This window comes from Trachypithecus francoisi, unplaced genomic scaffold (assembly GCF_009764315.1).
Source record: "Trachypithecus francoisi isolate TF-2019V2 unplaced genomic scaffold, Tfra_2.0 Lachesis_group2, whole genome shotgun sequence".
NCBI lineage: Eukaryota > Metazoa > Chordata > Mammalia > Primates > Cercopithecidae > Trachypithecus > Trachypithecus francoisi.
Genome location: NW_022681465.1, coordinates 6,561,048 through 6,576,638, shown reverse-complemented (window position 1 = coordinate 6,576,638; position 15,591 = coordinate 6,561,048). Strand labels below are relative to the sequence as shown.

Sequence of the window (15,591 nt, the reverse complement as noted above, 5' to 3'; positions counted from 1 at the left end):
AACGGCTCGCTCAGCACAATCACAAATACAACATAATGGTAAACATGGACAAATACAGTTGTACAGCTAAATTATATAGGCAAGATTTTGTAAAGAACAGAATTCTTCACTCAAGAAAATACAAACAGAATACTGTTTCAATTAGAGATGATTTTAAATGTTTAAAAAGTCTAAGTACAGTTTATCAATACATCACAGCACTTAACGATACTTTTTAAAACACATCTGTTTTCTATTGCTAGATTTTCCATGTTACTCAACAAAATAAGGACCACATATAATTTCAGACAAAATAATGAGGTTTCATCACTTGAGAAAGCTCTCTTGTAAATCCTTTTCTCATATATGGTACCAAATTTTATTCTGAGACAATTTTTTTTCAATATAAATCACAGGCAAGCATCAAGAAATGTTCATTGTTTACCATGAAATGGACATTTCTGAATACAGAGAACTCCTTGAGCTTGCACTGATGTGCACTGGACTCACAGAAGCAGATGGGCACCCCCGCACTAACAGTTATACCCAGTACAAAATGAGCTACAAAGGAGCCTCCAGAAAGGTGCATTGATCAAGAGAGTTTTAATATAAGAATCAGAAATCAGCCTCTAACAAAATGAAACAATATAGTAAAAGGAGAGCAAAGGCTGCGGGAACCCACAAGACAACTGGTTGGAAGAGTCTACTCTTACACATGTCTCAACAGAAACGGTCTCAAGAAAGCATACGTACCTGTAGAAAGCTAATGGCCATTAAAATTAGGCTGTATGAGCTAATTCCACCTGTAAAAACTTCATTCAGGTCCCTCTGCAGAAGGAACTGTTTCAATACTAAAATCAAGTAAGGCAGCAACGAATATTTCTGTAAATTCCAAAAGAAAAAGATTTACTGAGTAATTACCATACTTTCAAAGAGATTTCACATAGCAAATTACACAAGACAGAAAGGAAAGTTTCCTCCATCCTCCTGCCCATCTGAAGACTCTCAGTCAGTAAGTCTCAAACTTTGGTTGGGAGACGCTAAGAATTAATTTCCTGAGGGGCTTGTGAAAATCGAGACTGTGGAGCTCTCCCTCGGTTATGACTCAGCAGGGGTGCACCCCCACCATGAAGAGTCCACAGGCGCAAAGGAACTCAAGGAGAGACCAGCACATTCGCTGGAGTATTTATGTGCTTGCTACGCAGGCCGTGAGGACAGTGGGGGTCTCCGGAAAGGAGAGCAGAGTGAGGGTGGCAAGGAAGGCAGAGCGGCAGGAGATGACAGGAGGGAGGGAAAGCCTGGCTGCTGCTGTCCGTGTTGTTCCAGGGGCAGACATGCTCCTTCAGACCAGATGACAAGGGGGAAGGGGGAACCTGAAGGGCAAGGCCCTTGAAAATGGAACAAGACGGGACCAGATTGCAGGGGTGGATTTGCCCCTGCTAAGGATGCAATGGCCTTTACCGTAACAGGATTTGCCCCTGCTAAGGACTGCACGTCCTCTACTGTAACAGAAGGTCACGACCACCCGTTTAAGACCATGAACATGGTCAGAGTCCCAAATATGTCAGCTCAACCAAGTCTCTCTGCCTATCCTCAGGCACTGAGACCACCCAAAGTGAGTATATCTAAGACACCTCATGATTTATCAACTTCCACTGGATGCTTGGGCAAAACCTGCGAATGAGGCACGCTGAGCTAGAAGAGTCTCTTTGTAATAACTAGAAAGAACATTTTAACAAAGCCCTCTAAAATAATTGTCAACTTTATAAAATGGTTACTCAAGAAAAGCAAATTTTAAAAACAGCTATGTAATTTCAAAGTATCTCTGGAAATAATATTGTAGGAGAAATAATGTAAGCGTAGTCTGTATTACGAAAGACTCCTGTGTGCAGCTGACAGCTGTAAACATCTGTAGGAGAAATGCCGCCGAGCATAAGCACTCCAGTCCCGCACTTTCGCCGCGCTAGGTCACCAAGCACAGTACCTTCATGTAATTCTTGATGAACTCCGCTGCCCGGACGCCCGTCTCCATGTTAAAGCTGATGTCAACTTTCACTTCAGTCTCCTGATCTGTGAGCTTTATTATTGGCACCTGTAAAGATTTCATTTTAAAAACTGCTTTAATATGCAGGACTCTCCACAGCCAGGCATCAAAATGCTGCCAAAGCTGTACAAAGGTTTGGTGTTTTTTCTTAGTAATGAAAGGGGGTCAGAGAACATTGTCAGCATCAGTAGTCCCTGAATCCAGGACAACTCCCAGGCCCCAGCCCCTCACAGCAAGGCCCACGTTCTGTCCAGCCCCTGCAGCCCTGGATCAGCACCAGAGGTGACCAAGCATCAAAGAGAAGTGAGGGGAGGGAGCCAACAGGGAACACAATGAGTTAGTCTCTGCCACGCCCACCCTATATGCTGGGATGGGGAGAGGTGCTTGGCCCCCGACTTCTATTTGGTCGAATTTTTGAAATAATTTAATGTAACTTCAAAGCCATTTTTTAAATTGTACGTTATACTGATATTGTTTCTCCAAACAATACTGATATTGTTAATCTACTTTGGGTTTTCATTCTTTAAGATAACTTTACCAAAAAAAACTTTCGCCTAAAAGATTCAGCAAATAAAGGGCTATTTTAGAAATACTCTCCCCAACAAGAACTGTCACCAAATGGCACTCAAAAGCTGCCTGAGCAACTGTCCAGGCCATACTCACGCCCTACCGCCCACCCCACCAGGGAAACTGTGTTCCTCCAAAAAAAAAAAAAAAAGGCAATTGTTTGGTTTCCTTCAGCGCCTTGAAGCATTAAAAACGGAGTTCCTTTAACCAAAACCATCAGGTCTGATGGAAGGTTTAAACACCAGTGAAAGGCAACACAGGGACAGGGCATTCAGTACACCCCTATTCTGGGCTTTAATGTCTACACTTGAGGGCAAACCATCAAGGATTCAGCGTGTGAGGACAGGCCAGTGGGTCCAGAGTCACCTGGACGCCACTGCAACCACCAGACAGGGTAAGCTCTGGGGGCCAGTACATTCTAAGAAGGCAGAGAAACAAAATACTTTCCCAAAGAACTCATCAGAAACTGCTTTGGAAGAAGTCAACACTCGATGGCTATGCGTTCCCCGACACCCAGAGTTCAGGAAGCAGCTTCCTTTCCATCTCATGGACTCCTCCCCACAATCACTCCTGGCACTCTCCTGCCCTACTCTTGCACACACTCACTCACCGCAGGAACCCCAAATCCGGAGGTGAGGAGTAACACTGGAACATTCAGTTTTGGGTTGTCCTTCCAAACAGACAAGCTTTCACCTTTTTTTTTTTTTTTTTTTTTTTTTTTTTTTTTTGAGACGGAGTCTCGCTCTGTCACCCGGGCTGGAGTGCAGTGGCCGGATCTCAGCTCACTGCAAGCTCCGCCTCCGGGGTTTACGCCATTCTCCTGCCTCAGCCTCCCGAGTAGCTGGGACTACAGGCGCCCGCTACCTCGCCCGGCTAGTTTTTTGTATTTTTTTAGTAGAGACGGGGTTTCACCGTGTTAGCCAGGATGGTCTCGATCTCCTGACCTCGTGATCCGCCCGTCTCGGCCTCCCAAAGTGCTGGGATTACAGGCTTGAGCCACCGCGCCCGGCCTAAGCTTTCACCTTAAACTCAGCCCTCGCCCCGGGGCTCTCGTGCCCATGACAGACCGGCTGCACGGTGAGGACTTTCCCTGGAAAGGAGCAGTGGCAGGCTCCAGGCTCTCCCTACAGTCTACACTGGCCTTCAGGCAACAGAGGAAGAGGTACTTAGTAGCCAATATGCGACAGTAATGAGGTCACTGGAACTAAGCAGTTACTGCAACAACTGCTCAACCTACTGTGCGTCCTCAGGACAACCGCACCTTAGTTCTCCACTCCAAAGGTGGTCGCCTGGTCAGGATTCCCATCCACCTCCCCGCTGCCCCTTGGCACACACAGAGGAGCAGCAGACAACAGTGGCCTGGGCTAAATGCAGGTGCTGCCTCGCACCGCCACCAACCCACCTTGGGCTGACTACCTCACCTCTCTGCACCTGTTTCCTCACCTGTAAAATGAGAAGAGCAACAGCGTCTGCTGATGAGAGTGGCTGGGAATGCTAAGTGCAATAAGGCCCGTAAGCATTTGAGAAAGTGGCCAGCCAGGGCTTGTCTCATGCTCATGAGAAGAGCCAACAGCCCCTTTTGGAACCTGCGCCTGGAGGGAGCCTCTGGTGCTGCCTGCTCTCTCTGGACCACATGACAATGACGAGAGCACGTGTACTTCGTTAACTTTCACCAAGAGGTGCACCTGGTACATGTGCACTTTTCAGTGCATGTATCACGTTTTAAAACTTGCCCCCAGCCCCAATCAAAAGCACCTGACAATGAATCACCTGCGAAACATGTGAATGCCCCTCCCCTACCACGGCACAGGCAGGAGGAAGCTCCCGCCTTAACTGACACGCTGCTAAACACTAGGAGGATGTGAATCACACACCACATGCGTTGACACACCAATTGAAAAATGAAATGTTGCCAGTCGCACAGCTGAGCTAAGAACTGTCATACAACAGGCAAGTACCTCACAGTCACTGGGGACTTCGAATCTTGAACTGACATCAACTTGAACAAGTACACACCAGGAACAGTCTCATCTTCACACTTCCCTCAAAGAGGCTTTTCATACATGTATATATTTTGGAACAACGAAAGGAAAAGCTAAGTTGTTCCTCTTGAATTTAACGTAGCAAATGGTAATCATAAAAACCATGGTTTAATCATTGAGCCAAACACTCCAAAACGGGCAGCACTTGAATGTCAGTGTCCGCTTTCAGATATGACTCTCCTTTCCTATTCATCCTAACACGAGTAGACACAATCATATATTTTCATTCCAAGAATAGTTTAATGGGCTCACAAATCCCAAAAGTTCAGACTCACTAAACGTGTTCCCAGTTGGTGATCATGACTATAAAACAGAAACATAAAACACTTGTCTATACCAGAAGCAGATTAATCTTCGAAACCATAGCCAATAACCGTGTAAAATACCATGAGCTCGTGACGCAGGCATATCCTGTAACCACCTGGGGTGTGAAGAGGCTCCTGCCCAGTCAGAGGGGCCAAAGCCAGGCACTCACCGTAGCCTTGTCAAGGACTTTGATGGAACACGGCTCAGCCACGTTGTGCTTCCGCAGGGCTTGCTCCAGCAGCTGTAAAGGAGGACGCTCCCATTTCCCGAAGACCACCAGGTCTATGTCGCTGACAGAAGAAAACGCACGTCAGCCACTGCTCCCCTTAACACAGCCTACACACTCGTGTGGGGAGGATAAGCACCACCGCACATGTGCCTGCGTCTCCCCCAAAGGCCAAGACACAATCCCACCAGGCTATGGCCCCTAAGGAAGTGAAATGCAGTTCATAAACTACAGCAAGTCCTCGCTGAACTGAAGGGAAGACTTCCCTAAGACGGAAAGCAAGAAGGTTAAATGATTCTCCCAACAGCACTAGGTATGTGAGGGGATTCAGATGAAAACGCCTGCCCCCAAACCAGGCTGAGGCCCCGCTCTCCCAGCACCTACTCTGGCACTACCTACACTGGATCACTCCCGCGGACTCACGGATTCCTGGATACCCGAACCTGTTCAATTGCCCATTGGCCCTGCTAACATCAACCCCCAAATCCTGAGATTATAGCCTCTTCAGCCTCCAAATGCTAACTAGCAGTGGGTTAATAGAAGGTAAACTTTTAATGAGACAGTGCACGGGAAATTTATCTGGATATCAAGAATCCTTAATGAGAAAATACTAGTTTACATTTTAGAATGCAAACTTGTTTGACATTTTCCTATCAGGTAAAAATCCTTAGAAAATACTATTTAAAGAGAATTTTGCTTGATTCTTCATTGAAACATAAGATCAATTTTTTCAAACACATGTCCTAAAGTATCAGCAGAATGTTTTCTACTGCGTTTACTTCCCACAGTCCTCCCACCTGTCTTCTTCACGTTTCCAGCATCCAGCATTTTTGCACCCCAACAAATTAAGTGTGAGGCAAAAATGCAAAGCAATGAATTCATCATAACACTAAATTAAATCTTTCTGCCAATTTCCTTCTGTAACCACAGTCTTTTCCTTCAGCTGGCCTTTCTCGCCTTAGACTCAATTACAAAGAATCTATTTGTAGTCCTTAATATTGCCCAGACACCATCCCAGCCCCTAAATAAGCACAGACACTAGCCCATGCCATGCAGTCTGGTACTCACCTAGTTGGAAGATAGAGACCTGTACTAAAGCTGCCAAATATCTGTACCTGGAAGAAAGAGTGGTTGCCTTAAAATGTATACCACAAACCAAGCAGTCACACTACCATTACTTCTTCCTACAAGAAAGCCCTCACTATACCCTTGGGTAAAAAATAAAACTACCTTGGAAACTGACGGAGGGGACTGTGTAACAATTAACCAGAAAATTCCCTTTAAGTTAAAGACGTGCCCCAAAAAGGAATGTTTAAAACTCAAAATTAAGTTAAGAGGCGAAACAAGTTTTGTCTTCACCCCACAACCCTTCAAAGCCGAGGACTTTCACAGCCAGCTCTGAGCCCTCAACCTCTCCTGAAGCCCACAGCTGAGGCACTGGGGCAGGGCTTTGTCCTAGGGCTCTGAAGTTTAAAGCCAAAAAGATGTATCATGTTTAAAGAGGAGCAGAAAACGGGGTCGTCCTTGCCCGCCGCCCACCAAGAGCACACATGCCCCTCACGGCTAGAGCGCGGCCGCCCTGCTGGTCCACTGAGCCCAGCCAGCAGCAGGGAAGGCTGCTGAGCAGAGCCAGCCAGGGGCAGGCTTCACACCGCCTGCACCAAGCATTCCAGAAGGCCCCTCTCCACATGTCAAAAAACACTTGTTCCTTCACCGCAAGAGTGGTGTGTGATGAGGGAACACTTCCAAGTTTTACAAAAATGAACACATTATATGCTACCATGTGTGGTGGTGGGGAAGCAGGGGTGGGTGACAGGGTGAAATTTCTAAATTTAAGGTGAACTTAAGAGAAACAATCACACCATTCTCCCCGCTCCAAAAAAAAAAAAAAAATCCCTCAGCCGATGGTCCTCGCACTTCAGTGTGCGCCAGCGTCCCAGACCTGCGGCCACCGCAGGTGTCCAAGGCAGCAGGTGCAGGTGGGCCGGGGGCCATGCATTCCTAGCATTCCAGGCGACCTGGCCTTCTCAAAGCACACGTGGAGAACTGCTGCCTCGGGCCAACGGGAAAAGGTCTGTGTGGATCCAGCCGACCCATCACCACAGGGTGTTTAAATTCACTCGCACATGACTTGCGGCACAGAACCCCAAAGAACATACTCACATCAGCCGTCGGCCACAGGTCTTTAACAACAGTTTCGATCCGTTTCACCACCTCTCTTCTCATAGCTGCTTCTTCAGGACAAGGGGACATGAAGTTATAAAAGTCAATTATTTCCTCATGTAGTCTAATGGACAAAAGAGAAAACATACTAGAGTTACAATGAAACGTCACCACGCTTTCTCTTCTGTTCTTACATCAGGATGACACTCAAATATATTTCTGGCCACGAAATTCAGTTTCATTTCTCCTCTGAAAGTATAAAATGAAAACTCTGTGTTCAACAAACTTACACAGTATTACTTAGCAACACTAAACAAGTAAATTTTGTCAATTCCAAGTATCAATAAATTTACAACTGGCCTTTAAACACTTATCCAAAAAAAAATCATCTCAGTGACTCGGCACTGAAAAAAATGAGAGAATTCCATCCAGCAAGTGTGAAAGCAGCTTTCCAACGAATGTGGCACAGTCAGGCACAGGTCTGAGGGTGGGACCCAGCTCCAGTGCATGTCCCAAGGCCCCAGCAGCACCTCCCTGAGTGCTTCAGCTAAGGAGGATGGGAGGGACTGAGAATGGGCCAAGGTGTGGGGAAGGAACACGTGAACAGGAAAAAAGGTATGTGAGTCCTCAGGGGCCCGGCGGCCCAGGTCTGCCCAAGCTACCTGGTGACCATCCACTAAATCCAGGTTCCATCTGCCAGTCTCAGCAGAGAGAAACAGGGTCCCTGGAGGCAGAAAAGCTGATCTAATTCAATACTCAAATATTCTCTCCTTAAGAGGCCAACAAGGAGGTCAACAGCCAGATGCGTGTGGGATAGGAGTAAGTAGGGCCTCTGTCTCTCTTAACAAAAAACTAAAGCAGTGTTTTCAAGCACTAGGATCAAGGCCTGGAAGACGCCTCATGCCGCCACCTCAAAGGTGCTGATGTCCTGTCACCCCATGGGCTCCAAGAGCTAAGGTCAGCCCTGTGGTCAGTGGCACCAGCCTATGTCATGAGTTAAGGCTGAAGCCTACACCGATGACTGCAGGAAAAGTGCTGTTGTCCTCTTTTCCTTTAAGAGATTAATTAAAGATGGAGAGAGGGGAAAGCAAATTATCCAATTCCAGGAATTATAACAAATCAAACTCACCTGCTTCCATTCTATGACTCCTAGGAATTATAACAAATCAAACTCGCCTGTTTCCATTCTAAGTTTCACTAATCAGGCAAACAGCAGAAGACAAAACAGGGCCAACGAACAGCTGGCAAAGTGGAAGCACGTAGCACCTCTTACAGGACCCGCCAGGGGTGAGTCCAAAGGTGAGTAGCCCCACGTCAGCCTACAGTTTGGTTCTTGTGTAAAGTTAATTTCAACTGTCTCTCACCTGAAGTATCGCCACTTTCCACCCTGCCAAAAAAGTCATTTGGAGTAAGCATTCCAAACCGCCCACAGAGGGTTTAAGGCTAGGCTACAAGCACACACGAGACTCCAGTAGCAGCAAATAAATGCTGGGCACCCTTGCTCATGAAGCACCTGCAAATTAGGCCATCCCTGCAGCCTAATTTTATCACATTTAATTTAAAAAAACATGTGTCTGGATGCGGTGGCTCGCGCCTGTAATCCCAGCACTTTGGGTGGCTGAGGTGGGTGGATCACGAGTTCAGGAAATTGAGACCATCCTGGCTAAAATGGTGAAACCCCGTCTCTACTAAACATAGAAAAAAAATTAGCTGGGCGTGGTGGCACAAGCTTGTAGTCCCAGCTACCTGGGAGACTGAGGCAGGAGAATCACTTGAACCCGGGAGGCAGAGGCTGCAGTGGGCCGAGATTCCGCCACTGCACTCCAGCCTGGGCAACAGAGCAAGACTGTCTCACCCAAAACAAACAAACAAACAAAAAAGAACACGTCACCCTAACCATGGTCCCAATTCAGACAGCCACTAGTCCAGCTGTTAATAGATCCCAACATTAAAATATTTTTTCCAAACTGAACAAACTACAAGAGCTTTGAAGTAAAGCTTCTATCTTTTCAACAATTACTGAGCACCAACTACATACTAGGCATTTAACTATCTTTTCTACCAGCTCAGTAGGCCACTTTAAAGTCTGAGGTGTTACCTAAAATTTCCTACCACTTAGTAATGTAAGCAGGACTAGATATGGCACGTTAGCAGGTTAATATCCACCCCAGGGAAAAGCCACAGGCCAGCCTCTCTCCATCAGCAAGAGCGTCTGGGTGGATCCCTGCACCTTCACCAGTCACTACCACTGTCACTGCAGAGAGCTAGGCACAGTCCTCGGCTATCCATGAGAACAGCACGGGGAAGTCTGTCCACCTAAACCACTACACCACGTGGCCTCCTGTACCTCACAGTCCCGTTCTGAGGATAACAACCGGAGAAATTTAGAGAGATTCTAACAAAGATGCAGGTTGGAATTATTAAATAATTGGCCCAAAGTCATGGAAGAATGCCAAAGCTAGGCTGCTAAAATTCTATCCACATCCCCCAGATTTAACTCATTAAAGCATACTGTAAACAGGGCATTCCAATTTGTCCAAATGCCACTCCAGGTTTCTGCCTGCAGAGTAGAATGTACTGTCAACTTTAAGTTCTACCTGAAGTAACGGCAACATCAAATAGCTTTCAGGACCTGTGCAGCCACATTCACCACCCTCAGGGGCATCCCCTACTATTAGGACATGCTCAACACTCCAGGAAAGGAAGAGCACGGAGATAACACCTGCTGCAATCTGCCTCAGACACACCAAATCAGCGTAACATGGCATCCGTTTTTGTCAAATGTCTGTTCCCTTGCACAGAGAGAAGAGGAGGTGGCCTGGTATTCCTCCCCTAAAACAGGAGAGATTAATGGCGAGGCGTGGCCTGCCCGTGCTCCTAGCAGAAGGCGGGCTCAGGGGAACACGGGGCCTCCTGACCTTGGCATTGTGTCTAAACAATAAGGGGCACTAATAACCACACCTGTCTGAAATCTGTAATAAAATGGACCTAAAAGTGAGCAACTGTTGTAACAAATATTAGCTAATAAGAGCCAAGAACAATTTTGTTTTGCCTTTTCAGAACAGAAAGGACACGGCCGGGGGCCCAGCCATCCATGCCTCTTGGATAAGGGAGTCAGACAAGAAGGCTCTGGCGAAGCGCCCCACTGGCCCTTCTTCGAGAGCGGGCACCAGCAAGGTGCCGCACGACGCCAGGACTGCCCACGAGGCAGAGTGTGAGACTGATGGTGGCCACGGGACAGTACCAACCATCACCATGAAGACCTCTGGGCTGACCTGGAAAGTCCCCAGCCTGCCTTCCGCTTGGCTCTTTGTGAGGCCCTCAGAGGGCGAGGGGTGGGGGCCAGGCAGCGAGGTGGAACACTGACCAGACTGAGAAAAAGTGCGCAGTAGAAGCAGCCCAACAAAACCCACATGAGGGCACTGCCCAGCCGTGCCCACCCAGTGGCCTCCCTGCAAGCTCACGATCCTGGAGGCCATCTGTGGATGGACGCAATGGCTCATTGCTCCATCTCCGGTGCCCAGAACAGTGCTTGCCTGTGCATGGAATGAATCAATCAAGTTCTGCTAAGATATTCTGCTGACCTTGTCATTGCTCATCTACATTCTCTATAAAATGACATCTAAAATTAACATTCTGAAAATATTTTACCTCTGCACTGAATAATTTGATCTGTTAGCAGAAACCATTTAAATGGCCAACTAGCCCTTTAAAAATGTAAACGGTCACTAAGTGTTTTGGCTTATCTCATTCAATACTAACATTGCCAGGACTTTTCACTGCCTTAGAAAGCTGTGCACATACCTTCACAGAAAAGCCTTGCTGACCACAGGCCATGCCACCAGTGCCAACTACGACATACCTCCTTTACTCATCTATGACTTCAAATACTGAATATACCCACTGCTTCAATTCTCCAAAAGTCTGTTACAGAAGTACATCAATGAAAAGTTTTAATCATTTCTTCTCAAAAAAATAGAAATAAGTTTAGTCTGTTTTCACATACCAAACCTCCAGAGAATTTACAACTGGCAGGACGTCCGCATAAAAACCACACTAAAGTCTGCTATCCACAGACCAGTCATCAAAATCTTTTAAGAGCTCAATTTCAGTTCTGCTCACTAGTGTTCAGTCTCTAAATCGAAGAAATTGCTATGCATCGACCATAATAGAATATATCCCTCTGCAGTGGATCACAGAGGTGGCATCTCAGAACCAGTAGGACACACTGACAGCCCGAGGCAGCCCCAAGGCCCTGCTGCCCCCCACCCCCCCGCATGCCATCATCCCCCTCCCCATGAGAAAGGCTGGCGGCACATCAGCTGGAAGCAGTGCCAGCCGAGAGGTGGCCTGCGCACCCTCCCCTGAAGCCTCAGGCGGCCAGTGAGACCTGGGAAGTGCCTGGGAGGGCTTTCCCAGGAGGCTTCTTAGGGAAGGAGCTGGCACATAGCCCTCTGGCCTCGCCCCTACTCCTGACACATTAGGCTGGCACTCTCCAGCTGGGGGCTGTGAGTGGCCCAGGAAACTCCTTTATGATACAAATCTCATTCTCAGCTGAGGAGCTGAGCCGACAAACTGAGGTGGGGCCAAAGGACACAACTCCAGGAACACTGCCCCCAGAACCCGGGCCAGAGCTTCCAACTGCTCTGTGGTGACTGCTAGCCTCGTCTTAGATTTTGTCACCATTTTGAGTTGGCTGTGGTGTAGAAAAGTAGTAGGATCTACAAATGAAGCAAGCCTCTGATGCTTGTCTCCGCGAAGTGAAATCCTGGGACATTAGCAAGGCTCCTGCCCCACACAGAGCAGGGGCAGCTTCCTGACCCATCACCATGGAGCAAACCCTGAATGATTCATTTCCTGGTTATCTTAAGAAAAAAGGAAATGGTGACAGCAGAGTTTTTTTTTTTTTTAGTGAATTTTCATTTTAATCAGGAAACTACTAGAAAACAGAATTCTGAAGCATTATTTCCTAGTGTGCTTTACTAAAAATTAGAGAATAAAGTTCACTGAAAAACAACAAAATATCACTCTTGTTTACAATCACTACCTTGCAAGAGTCCAAACCCACCAAAAGGTAATGACTGACTTCTCCATTTAGTAAATTCCCGATTTTCTGCTTTTAGTACTAGAAAGCAAGATCAGCAAGGTTTTCGTATTTTAGTTATCTGGTATATGCTTGCTGTATGTATTTATGAGACCCAACTTACTGAGCTATTTTAAGAGCAAAAGAAGGATATCCTACAGTTAGAGAACAAAACTATATTATTCCATAGCTAATAAAGCTATTGATGAAAACAGATGACCCATTTCAGGGCATGATTTTCGGCTTTAGAAGCTGAGCTAATGGGATTAACTGGTTTTCGAGTTTGTCCAAATTTGAATTAAAGCCAAAGCCAGGGAGGATTGGCTGGTTTTGAAGCTGGGGCCAAAGAGGTGAAGCAACTCCACCCGTCCCCTGCCTCACGCAGAGAGGGCGCTTCGTATCCCTCCCGGGGCAGAGCACGCGTCGCCTGCCTCACGCAGAGAGGGCGCTTCGTATCCCTCCCAGGGCAGAGCACCGGTCCCCTGCCTCACGCAGACAGGGTGCTTCGTATCCCTCCCAGGGCAGAGCACGCGTCGCCTGCCTCACGCAGAGAGGGCGCTTCATATCCCTCCCAGGGCAGAGCACGCGTCGCCTGCCTCACGCAGAGAGGGCGCTTCGTATCCCTCCCAGGGCAGAGCACCCGTCCCCTGCCTCCTGCAGAGAGGGCGCTTCACATCCCTCCCAGGGCAGAGCTGGCTCCTCCTCCATCTCAGCCCCAAGGCTCTGCCCTGCCTTCCCCACAAGGCGCCATTTCTAAGTTGTTCAAAAGTGACTTCTTTGTAGTCTACCCAAGGACAGGCAGCTGCACTGCAGTAGGTAAAGGACAAAGGAACTAAGGGGCACAAAGGCAAAGGTCACAGCCCTGAAGCCAGGACAGCCTATGTAAAATAAAACACTTCAGAAAGAACAGTGGGGCCAGAAGAAGCACACCAAACACTTCATAACCCAGGTCTCTGGGTGGGGAACATACAGGAACATACTATGGCTTTGCTTGCCCAGGACGACGTTCTCCTAGACTTTAAATTCAGTAGCTTCTTTTAAGCAAAGTGATGGTCAAAGGTCATTCAATGTTTAAGGGAGAGGAAACGTCACAAAAACGAACACGCCCTCCTCGGATCTGGATACAAGAAGTTTCAAGCCAGGAGTGTTGGCCCAGGTCTGCAATCCCAGCTAGTCAGGAGCCTGATGTGGGAGGACAGGCTGAACCCAGGACTCAAAGCTACAGTGAGTGGTGATTGCACCACTGCACTCCAGTCTGGGTAACAGTGCAAGACCCCATTTCAAAAAACAAAAAAAGGCTTCAGCACCTTAAACCCACTGAATATGAGGAGCTGCACTCTGAAGAATGGGCGCTTCCAGTCTTCCCAACTCACTGAAATTTCACAACTCTCGACACTCAGGTATATAGTTCTGTCCGTGTTAATTATGTGCCTCAGTTTACCTTTAACACCCAGTTAAATCTCATCAATTCTGAATGCTAGGGAAAAAGTGATTTTACAAACTGCATGTGAGTTCAGTTCCCAGTCTTCCACTAAAACGTAAAATGCGACAGAAAATACTGGAAACTCACTATTAATTTATTCTCTCCCTCTTCTTCTCCAACTCTTCCTTCAAAACCCTTAAAACGGGTGGTTTCTCAGAAATTGAAGTTCCTTACCTCAGCACCACAATGTTCACTATGCATTTTTGCCCAAAAAAACAATGTCTTACTGAAAATATTTGGAGTTAACCACTGCAATTTTGTAGATTTTGTAACATGCTTTGATGCTATTACACCAAAACCACAACTGATTCAGACACTACTACGTTGCACTGATAGGGTCTGGATTAATATTTAACTTCAGGAAGAGTGGGTTGCTAGAGCAAATCTCAAGTATAGCATAATGAGGGAATGACTGCATTGCTTCTATTTTGAGGGATCAATGATCCTCTTTAAAGCATCCATTTACTGATACAGTTAATGAGCTAATTATAAATCATTATTTATTTTTAATTACATTACAAGGCAACTAATACCTGCACAAATTAGAAAACCCAGAAGCAGGCCGGGCGCGGTGGCTCAAGCCCGTAATCCCAGCACTTTGGGAGGCCGAGACGGGTGAATCACGAGGTCAGGAGATCGAGACCACCCTGGCTGACACGGTGAAACCCCGTCTCTACTAAAAAATACAAAAAAACTAGCCGGGCGAGGTGGCAGGCACCTGTAGTCCCAGCTACTCGGGAGGCTGAGGCAGGAGAATGGCGTGAACCCGGGAGGCGGAGCTTGCAGTGAGCCGAGATCGCGCCACTGCACTCCAGCCTGGGCGACAGAGTGAGACTCCGTCTCACAAAAAAAAAAAACAAAAAAAAACCAGAAGCAGGCCTTTAAGGTTTTTTTTTTTCTTTTTTAAATCAAGGCTCGAAAGAAGGAAAAGGACTGAAACTATAAATGCAACCCTTCGTGTTTCTAGGGCTTCCAGTCAGCTGCTTTTAGTGTCTGCCTCAGTTCCACCCACTCTGGGCAGGGAGGGACCTATCGACGTGCCTGTCTTTCTACACGGGGCTGTGAATGAAGCTGCAGGCTCACGTGTCAGAACGTCAGGCAAGGACCCAGGAGAATCTGCTGCAGAGGGAAGGGGCACCTGACAGCTACCGACAGAAGAGGAGGGCGCACTCCCCTGGAGGAGGAGCAGGAGCTGTGAGCCTCCTGAGACAGCCAATGTTAACTTGGTTAAAAAGGTTAAGACTTACTAACATTCACAAAACATCCAGGGCAGAAGGGCTCTGCAGCTTAGGAACCAATGTGGAACTCAGATCTACAGGAATTCCACTCGACAAGTGTAAACCTTTTTTCCCCTTCCCTCCCACATCTCTCCTGGGATGAGCCACATAGGATCCTGGAGCAGGTGATGTCCCAGGGCCAGTCAGAACCTCACCGGAGGGTGAGCAGAGGTGCCTTTGTGCATGCTGGGGGGCATGATACTCTTTCACCCCAGTACAGCAAACCCAAGCATGCTGCAAATGCCATGCAAAGGTCCTGGGGCCACTCGGAGCGGAGAGAAACACCATAATCTCCTCTTCCCCTCAGAACAGAAAGTAAGAAAGGGCTTAGGTACCAGAAACTTGTAATAATTAAGCCACAGGAAAAATGCTTAACTTGGGAATCTGCATTGGTTCTAAGCCCACTGCTAAAGAAGAAAAT

The 15,591-nt window shown here is 47.3% G+C and overlaps 1 protein-coding gene across 2 annotated transcripts in view; it reads right to left on the bottom strand.

Annotated features, from left to right (window-relative positions):
- Positions 1-15,591, bottom strand: part of TENT4A (terminal nucleotidyltransferase 4A) — a 44,565-nt gene that overhangs the window by 12,335 nt on the left and 16,639 nt on the right. For both annotated transcript variants that reach the window (XM_033178766.1, XM_033178767.1), the window contains exons 2-6: positions 7,328-7,451; positions 6,233-6,279; positions 5,108-5,228; positions 1,964-2,071; positions 733-861 (exon numbers count right to left, since the gene is read on the bottom strand). In XM_033178766.1, coding sequence (XP_033034657.1) covers positions 733-861; positions 1,964-2,071; positions 5,108-5,228; positions 6,233-6,279; positions 7,328-7,451 — 529 coding nt within the window. The remainder of the gene's footprint in view (positions 1-732; positions 862-1,963; positions 2,072-5,107; positions 5,229-6,232; positions 6,280-7,327; positions 7,452-15,591) is intronic.